The sequence below is a fragment of the Acomys minous genome (assembly GCF_964271855.1).
Source record: "Acomys minous genome assembly, chromosome: 3".
Classification (NCBI taxonomy): Eukaryota; Metazoa; Chordata; class Mammalia; order Rodentia; family Muridae; genus Acomys; species Acomys minous.
In genome coordinates this window covers 108,033,721-108,043,821 of record NC_140485.1, presented here as the reverse complement: position 1 = coordinate 108,043,821, position 10,101 = coordinate 108,033,721, and the positions used below count along the sequence as shown (strand labels likewise).

Below are 10,101 nucleotides of genomic sequence, written 5' to 3'. Positions count from 1 at the left end.
GTGATGAAAAAAAAACAAACAAACTGGTGATGATTCTTGGATTTGTACACTGATTTTGTTAAGAGGACCAAGCAGAAACTCCTATACAAAATTGGTCCTGTTTCCACTTTTCCTGGCATGCACTTTCAACATACGGCGTGCCTGTTCTACTTCAGAACACAGTGTTGATGACATTGAAAACTAATTAATGAAGCTCCATTCCCCAGGCCCAACAGCAATTTACATTTCGTAAATGAAACCAACAGCCTGGAAAAGTGAGTGCCCTGTGTGAAAAAGCAGGTTCTCTGTTCTGCGGCTTGCTTGGTGTTAAGCTTCTGAAATGCTCAAAATGAATGGCCCTGTGTCAAATGTTTATTCAAATCAGATATTGTGTTCTTATGCATCACTAATCAGTTTGAGGAAAAACAGATAAAAAACAAAAAACAAAAATAAGCCAACACCCTTGCTCTCTGGCATCCAAGTCTTATCCCATGGTTCCTTCCTTTCTCTCTCTCTCTCTCTCTCTCTCTCTCTCTCTCTCTCTCTCTCTCTCTCTCTCTCTCTCTCTCTCCCACCCCCACCCAAGCTTCCAAGTGTAACCCTTGACCACTGGATTTTAATCAATATTTTGGGATAGTTTTGTTTTAGTGATCATACAAGTTATCCCTAAGAACTACAATTTCATGTATCTTAAAATGTATTTATTGATTGATAGAAATGGCATCTAAAAAGGAGCTTTTATGAATTAAGCTCTTAAAGGACAAACAGCTCTGAAGTTAGTAGATGCTCAAATCAGCAAACTCCAACTTTGTGCACTTGAGATTCTGCCTCTTGGTTCAGACCCAGAATCCACCTAGGCATCCCCAGATACTTACCACACTGCAAGCTATTTCACTGGGTCCATTCTTCCCACCACACCTCCGCTACCTGTGAGAAACATTTCACAACATAAACATCCTTCCTAAAACCTCTCTCAGGCTCTCCTCATAGGTCACCTCTAGCTGTCTCTACTACCCACCAGCTAGCAGAAACACTCCCTACCAGGCAACACACAGCTCAACACTTCCCAAAGATGCAATAAAGGCAACAAAACCCATGGCACAGAAAACTGCCCATCAGCACAGTTCAGGAGCCTCTACACTTGCACAAAGATACAATGGTTAACAGTGAAGGCGGTATTTCTGCAGCAGAACCCAATAACCCACTACAGTAGACCCTGAGAAATGCAATACAGGAGGATAAGGCAGTCACTTAAAGTACAGATTCTGATTATGTTCGAGGACCTTGAAGACGATATAAATAAACCCCTTCAGGAACTCTCTGCAAGCACCAACAGTGGAATGAAATAAAGAGAACAGTTCAAGACGTAATTTTTTTTATTATGGAGGTTTTTTATTTATTCCAGACAAAATATTATATCTGCCTCTAAGAATCACCTCAAAGCAATCATTCTTGTGTCATCCTCACTTGTGGTCGGTGTAGCATGATGAAAGCGGAACCTGTGGAGCCAAAAGCCAGGCAGCTCTAATTCTTCACTTCTGCGGCCTCCTTCTTAGCCTTGTCCTTGGCCCTTTCCTTCTCTTCCACCTTTTTCTCCTTCTCTAGTGTGGCCACAATTTCCGCCACCTGCCTGGTAGAGATCTGAATATCCTCTTTGTCCACCAAACTGATGACCTTGACAAGGTCATCGATGTTGATATTGCCGTCCTTCTTTTCATCCAAGGCTGAGGCCAAACTGATGAGCTTGTGTTCTGGAACCTGCTTGATTTGCTCCATGGCTCTGATGAGCTCACTGACTCGGATGACGTTCTCCCCTGTCGGAGCGTTTTCATCAGGGCGCCGCTTGCCAGTCTGTTGACTGGTCTCCAGCTGTGTAATTAGGCCATGGATCTGCCTGATCATCTGCTGGACTCGCTTTGTCAGCCTCTGGCTGGCTTTGGATTCTTGTATGGATTTCTCATTACCGGACTTGGAAAGTTCCCTCTTGATCTCCTGTAAGTCCTCACTGTAATCCTGGACATCCTCTTTCAGAAGCTCCAGCTCCTCCTTCTCCTTGGCCAGGGACTTTTTTTGCTCCTTCAGCTTCGAGCAGGCATCACTGAGGATGTCAATTTCCTCCTTCGTTATCTCTTCTCCCTTCAGACCTCCCAGCAACGGTGCCGTATCCTTCAATGCCTCTGTGGGCAGGATCACATCAGGCACCTCTGGCTGAAGCTTGCCCCCTGGCCTCCCAAGAACTGTGATGTCTGCTACTTCAGGCCGGGTAGCCTTTAGGGCCTCTGCAGCCCTCTGTACCTCTTCGAGGTATTCCTGTTGGATGGCGGCCTCTTCCTGCAGCGTGGCCTCCAGCTTCACCTTGTTGTCCACCTGTTCGCCCTCCACCTCTGCCGCTTTCACCTGAGCTTCCTTTGCCACGATTTCTGGAAGGGTCTGCAAGGTGGACTTGAGCTGGTCCGCAGGGGAGAGGGTGTCCGGGAGGTACATGGCCCGGGACAGTATGAGCAGTGATGTGGGGATCTCGTGATGCAGGTGCAAATCCAGCCACTGCTTTAGCTGGCCCCTCAGACGGTCTTCTGTGACTCCGAGCGCTCGCATGCCTCGTGCTCGACATGCTGACTGCAACTCCTTCACAGTCAGGCTGTTGACGCCTTCCTCAGCGATCAGCTTGTCATCAGCCTTTATGGACCTCAGGCGCATGGTGAGCTGGAAGCGCAGCAAGTTGTTGGTGCCGATGGATTGAAGCTCCAGCAGCTTGCACAGCGCCACCAGCTGTGGCCTCGTGAGCTTATCCAGGGTCAGCTCATCCTCAAATAATTTGGAAAACTGCATGATTTCCTCATTGCTGGGCCTCTCTCCTGTCTCTCGGATCTTCTGGAAAAATGCAGAGAAATCTTTGGTGGCATTTCCTTTGGCTGCCTTGTTCTTCAGGGCCATCTCCTCCACGGTGTCCTGGAGAAACTTGGCTAGCTCCAGCTTCACGCGAAGCTCCTTCTTCATCCTTTCCTCCTTGACGGACTGGGTCTCAAATGTGGATGGCAGCATGTTGGGGAAGAGCTTCAGCACCACAGGCAGCAGGAATTCCATGAAAGGCACCACCACAAACACCAGGAAGGGTACCAGGCGGAAGAGGTCCGCACAAATCCGAAGAAACTGCCTGCGTTCCCGGCGGGTCAGTGTGTGGCCATTGAGGATGCGCCACAGCATCCGGGCGGCTATCTTGGTGTCGATCCAGAGCAGGCAGAAGCCATGGTAGTAGTGCTTCAACTCATCCAGTACCTTCTGCCAAAGGGACTTCTTCACTGTCACTTTCGCTGGCGGCTTGTACACGGGGCCACCCTCCTCCAGCTTCTTATTCTTGTCCTTTAAGGACTTGAGGGACTTCTCTATCACAGAGTTCTCTCCTAGCAGGGGTGACGAGTGCCAGCCACGCACAGGAAGGCACTGAGGTCCTGTAACAACCAACCTTGCACAGGCAGGTGTCCATACGGCCCTTGCTATGGTGCCCTCACACTCAGGCTTCTGAGTCCAATAGCTGAGGGGCTCACCTTTGAAGCAGAGGTACACAGGGTTGGCTGAAGCACAACAGCGAGACAGAACATTCTCGTGGCTTCTCAGTCCCAAGGTCCCGGTACAACTGAGACAAGCCTGATCTCTCAGACAACCCAGCGGGGAGGTGGCTCGGGGCGGCCCGAGGTGAGCAGGCCCCCGGTGGTGCCAGCTCCTGAGCAAGAAAGATGCCATGTGCCTACCTCAATGTCCCATGGCAGGCAGCCTCTGCTTCCTCTGTGGTTCTTCGATGTCTCTCAGCGCCCGGGTCCTGCCCGACCGGACGGTTGACGGCAGCGGTTGGCTCTGGCAGCGGGTGCTCAACTCAAGGACCTGCTTTTAGCAGCGACCATGTCCAGGCACAGACATCAGGAGCTGAAGACATAAAATTAGAAATTAGAAATAGGATCACTAAAAAGATTTCAAACTGAGATAAAACTGAGAATAAAAATTTAGGAAATCAAACAAAAATCTGATAGGTAAACATCACCACAGAGAACTATAGGAAATGAAAAAAAAAAAAAAACTCAGGCATAAAAGACAAGGTAGAGGAGGGAAATCCATATACATCATATTCATATATCTCAGACAAAGAAAACATTTAACTTTTTAAAAATACAGGCAGGAAATACTCAGGAAATATAGGAAAATATTTTTAAACAAGTCAAAGGCGCAGATAATATTTTTAACAAAATCATAAAAGAAAATTTCCCTTACCTAAAGAAGGAGATGCCTATAAAAGTTCAAGAACCCAGACCACCAAATAGACAGCACCAGAAAGAAATTCTCCATAATACATAGTAATCAAAACACTAAATGTACAGAACAGAACAATATTATTAAAAGCTTCAAGGGGAAAAAGACCAACGTAAAGACAGAACCATTCAACTAACACCAGATTTCTCAATGGAAACTCTATAAGCTGTAAAAGCATGGCAGGGTCTTCAATTCTAAAAGCTCACAGGTGTCAGCCAAACTGTCACAATTGATGGAGAAAGAAAAGCTTTCCACGACAAAACCAAATCAAAGTAGTGTATACGTACCAATTCAACACTGTAGATGTTATTAGAAGGAAAACTGAAGAGTTTAACAATTCCCAAGAAAATGCAAAGGATAAAAATAAAAACGAAAACACAGACTAGCAAATCAAAGGGGGGAAACCCTTCCCATAAGTACAAAATAACAGGAATAAATAAACTCTACACGTTGATAACTCTCAACATCAATGGTCTCAATTACCCAGTGAAAAGACACAACTAACAGAATGGATTAGAAAACCTATGGGACACAGTGAAGGTGATTCTAAGAAGCAAGCCATAACAATAACTGTCTACATTAAGAAAACAAAACAAAACAACATGGAGATATCTCATATTCGTAACTTAATGGCACCCCTAAAACCTCTAAATTAGTAAGAAGAAATAATACCCAAGAGAAACAAGGAAGAATATAACTCAGTTTTGAAACCAATAAAATGAAAACAAACATAATAATACAAAGAAGCAATGAAACAGAGTTGGTTCTTTGAGAAAAGCAGTGCAATGGTAATCCCTTATGCAAATGAATGGAAAGGCAAAAAATAGGGATCCAAGTTAATAAAATTAGAGGAGAAAGGGAAACAACACAATAGATATAGAAGTCATCCAGTAATCATAAGGACATACTTAAAAATCTGCACCAAATTGTAACCTAAAAGAAATGCATATATTTCTAGATGTATATGACCTACAAAAATTAAATAAAGATCAGACACACAATTTAAAGAAACTTATAACCCCAGTGAAAGAGTCATTCCTTAAAAGTCCTGTCTGGTTTTATTTTATCTTATTATTTTTTTTAGGTGTCTGTTTGTTCTCTAATGAGATAAAGGTAGAGTGTCAGTTTGAGTGGGTGGGGGAATGAGGGAGAATCTGGGAGGAGCTCCAGGAGCAGAAACCCTAATAAGAATATATTGTATATAATAAAAAAATTATTTTCAATACAAAAAAGCAACTCCCAACCAGAAACTGTCCAGGGCCACATGGATTCAGTGCAGAATTCTACCAAATCTTCAAGGAAATATTAGTACTAATATTCTTCAGATTAGGTCATAAAATAGAAACAGAAAGAAGGCTGTCATTTTTTAAAGGCCACAATAACTCTGATACCTAAACCACACAGTGATCCATAAAGAGAGAAAATGATAGACCTGTTTTCTTCATGAATAGATGCAAAAATCTCAAGAAAATACTTGAAAACCACATATAAAAACATGTCAATATATTTTCCACCATTATCAGTTTGCTTCCATGGCAGAAATTCAAGGAAGCTTCACCAATGCAAAGGTCTATGGCATGTATCCCATCACATAAATGGGGTGAAAAATAAAAAAGCATGATCAACCAATTAGATGAGATGTGTTTGACAAAATCCTGTATCCCTTCATGATTAAAGTCCTAGAGACACTAAGGTTACAAAGGTCATACCTCACCACAATAAAAGCCAATTCATAGCCAGCCTACAGCCAACTTCAACTTAAACTGAAAAAAAAAAAAATCAAAGCATTTATATTGCGATCAGAAAAAGAAAAAAAAAAAAAAAAAGACCAGGGTGTCCACTTTTTCCACATTTATTCAAAATAGTACTTGAAAATTTTGCCAGACTAATAAGATCAAGAGGATACAAATAGGAAAGAAAAAGATCAAAATATTTTTAGTTGTAGGTAGTATGTAAAAATTATCCTAAAAGCACCATCATGAAACTTTTACACCTGGCAAACACTTTCAGCAAAGTAGAAGTATACAAAATTAACACACAAAAATCAGTAGACTTGCTAAATATGCTTGATAAAAAGGACTGAGTAGGAAATCAGGGAAACAATAACTTTTCAAATATATATTTTTTAAAAGGGCTAGCATAATGGTGTAGGCGTTTAATTCTGGCACTTGGGAGGTAGAGGCAGGCAGGTCCCTGTGAGTCTGAGGTTAGCCTGTTCTGCATAGTGAGTTCCAAAACAGCCAAAGCTATGAGCTCGGAGTGAGACCCTGAGTCAAAACCAAAAAACAGCAAGCAAACAAACAAAAACCTAACAACTGAATAACTAACTAACTAACTAAAATATTTTGGAGTTACTCTAAATCAGAAATTGAAAGATTCATACTAATGGAAACTTTAAGACACTGAAGTTAGAAACTGAAGAATCTGTCAGAAGATGAAATCATCTCCTGGGTTTATAGGTCTGTAGGAGTAATATAGTCAACATCGCCATCCTACAAAAAGCCACCTACAGACCCCCAACACAATCCTTCACAGAATTGAAATGGCTAGTGTCTGCATTATATGGAAACACACACACACACACACACACACACACACACACACACACACACACACACAAATCTAGGATAGCTGAAACAATCCTGATTTTAAAAGAACTGCTGGAGATAGCACCATCCCTGTTCTCAAGCTGTACCTCAGAGCTATCATAATAGAAGCAGAGTAGTACTGACATAAGAGCAGACAGCAGACATGCTGATCAATGGGATGGAACTGAAGACCAAGACATTAAGTCCACAAACCTAAGAACATCTGATTTTTGGCAAAGAAGCCAGAAATACACTCTGGAAAAAAAAAAAAAGAGCATCTCCAATAAATGAGGTTTGTTACATTGCATGAGTGTGTGTAGAAAAATTCAAATAGAACCATGATTAACATGATGCAGAATTCAACTCCAAATGGATAAGCACAAGATAGGTATTCAAATCTGATAGAAGAGAAAATAGGTAATCACATTAAACTTGATAGCACAGGAAAAGAGGCTCTAAATAAGATATAAATAGCAGATGTAATAAGACCAATAATTAACAACCAGAATCTCATGAAATTGAAAGGCTTCTGTATGGCAAAGGACACTATCATGTAGACAAAACTTCAGGGTACACAATAAAAAAATTATACCAATTATATATCTAAGGGACAATTAATAGCTAAAATTATAAAAAAGTAAAGAATATTGGGCATCCAATGAATCAATTCAATTAAAAATGGAGCAAAGAACTAAACAAATTTCTCAAAAGATGAGCCACAAATGGCTGTGAAAGTCTTAAATGGATGTTCAACACCGTATTAGTCACTGTTCAATATTGCGAAGTGACACCATAACAAATGCAAGTTTTATAAAGGAAAACAATTAATTGGGAGCTTCCTCACACTTTCAGAGGATTTAGTTCATTACCACCATAGCAGGGATCATGGTAGCAGGAATACATGGTGCTGGAGAAGTAGCTGAGAGGTACATCTTCAACGAGAGAGAGAGAGAGAGAGAGAGAGAGAGAGAGAGAGAGAGAGAGAGAGAGAGAGAGAGAGAGAGAGACAGAGAGAGAGAGAGAGAGAGAGAGAGAGAGAGAGAGAGAGAGACAGAGAGACAGAGACAGAGACAGACACAGAGACAGAGACAGAGACAGAGACAGAGACAGAGACAGAGACAGAGCACTCCAGCCAGGCATAAGGCATGGGAATGGCTTGGGCTTCTAAAATTTCAAAGCCCATCCCCAGAAAGACATTTCTTCCAACAAGGCCACACCTCCTACTCCTTCTTAAGTAGTACTCTTCTCTGATGACTAAGCATTCAATTATGAGGCTATGGAAGGGATTCTTCTTCAAAACACTACATTTGCTTCCCTGGCTCTCATAGGCTTGAAGCCATATCATAATGGAAAAATACATTAGTTCAACTCCAAAGGTCCCCATAGTCTGTCACAGTCTCAACACTGTTTAACAATCTAAAATTCATATTATCTTGGAGGCTCATGGCAGTCTCTCATGGCAGTCTCTTAACCATAAGCCCATGTGAATCACAAATCAAAAGGAAGATCACACAATCCCACCATAAAATGAAAAATGCAGATATAGATAAATAGATAGATAGATAGATAGATAGATAGATAGATAGATACAGATATAGATATAGATAGATATCATATCAAAGGTGAGGAAAAAGAGCATACTGAGGAAATAAATTGGACCAAAATAAGACTGAAAACCAACAGGACAAACTCCAAATCCTGAAATTTGTGAACTAAAGATTGAGTTCTTACTCTGATGGAATAATATATCAAGAAAGGATACAGAATTTTAATAAATCTATATAAAATTATATTAATATCTCATTGAGGCATATACATATTAATATCCAATTTGTTCTATAAAATAAAGTGAGTGTGTCAGCCAAGGAAAGACAACATGTGCTGGAGATGTCTAAAGTACGGCATTAGCACCAATAACAGTTTTACATGATGTACACTTGAGTATCTGACAAAGCAGGATGTAAGTGACTACACAATTATTGTGTAAAGAATGGCTATTCAACTGTACAGAAGTTGACTGAGATGCAAAGAGCCTGGGTTTTCACAGGTGCATGCTTGAGAGACTACGTTAATCTTAGTGCTAATTTTTATTTGCAAATTCTTCACAATGAAGCAGTTTTTATTTTTAAAAAATGAAAATGAGAAACCTTTAAGAGAAGTGACTAATGTGAACTTAACATATAATCTATGCTCAGAGAATAGCACAGTTATGAGGTCGGATTTTATGCTCTTTAAGGGAAGAGAACTATTCTGTATTGTGCACTAGTCAGAAGTTTCTGTGCCAAGAATGAGAACTGTAAACCCTAGGCAAGCTTGCTTATATACAGGATGAATCAGAAATTTGGAAAATTAGTCATTATTTTGTTAAGTTGATTCTGTGAATATTGGTTATATACTTTTTAAAACTATGTAGTGGCATACGCCTTTAATCCCAGCACTCGGGAGGCAGAGGAAAGCAGATTGCTGTGAGTTGGAGGCCAACTTGGTCTACAAAATGAGTCCAGGACAGCCAGGGCTACACAGAGAAACCCTGTCTCAAAAAGAAAGAAAGAAGAAAGAAAAGAAAGAAAGAAAGAAAGAAAGAAAGAAAGAGAAAGAAAGAAAACAAAAAGCTGTGTGTGGTGGCACATACGTGTAATCCCAGCACTTGCAAAGCATAGAAAGTCATATCACTGTGAGTTTGAGGCAAGCCTGGTCAACAAATAGAGTCCAGGACAGCCAGGACTACAAGAGAAACCATATCTTAAAATAACCAACAACACAAAACAAAAACCCAAAACAAACAAACAAAAACAAAGCAAAACAAAAACCTATATACCCTGTATTAAGTTATATTGTGGCATATCTAGACAAAAACATTGGCTTATGACAAAATATCTCATCTCATAGACTACTTATAATTATATCATTAGTATTAGGCAACTTAATTGATTTTTGTAAAATTAGTAACTATAAAAATAAAATTACATTTATCATTTTGAAATTATGGAGGTAACCACCAGGTGGCACTCCATGAATTGAGTCCACAGAAAATTGATTAAATTTGTCAAACTAGAAAAAGTAATGGAACTTTTTCTGAGCATGTTTATCCAATATCTTTATTTGTAATAGTGAATGTTTAAAATAATATCCTGCCTGTCAGTAAAGACAATACAAATCATTTGACTAGCATAAGAATTTTTGGTTATTTTTTCTTTCTGTGTTTTTGAATTAAGATTATACTACTTAGCCT

The 10,101-nt window shown here is 40.5% G+C and overlaps 2 protein-coding genes across 12 annotated transcripts in view; one reads left to right on the top strand and one right to left on the bottom strand.

The window, feature by feature from the left end:
* Positions 1-10,101, top strand: part of TRDN (triadin) — a 355,846-nt gene that overhangs the window by 271,750 nt on the left and 73,995 nt on the right. The gene's annotated exons all lie outside the window — the stretch shown is intronic.
* LOC311595054 (mitochondrial proton/calcium exchanger protein-like) lies at positions 1,352-3,850 on the bottom strand. Its single transcript, XM_084777399.1, has one exon. The coding sequence runs from the start codon at positions 3,718-3,720 to the stop codon at positions 1,504-1,506; it is 2,217 nt and encodes a 738-aa protein (XP_084633525.1). The 5' UTR covers positions 3,721-3,850; the 3' UTR covers positions 1,352-1,503.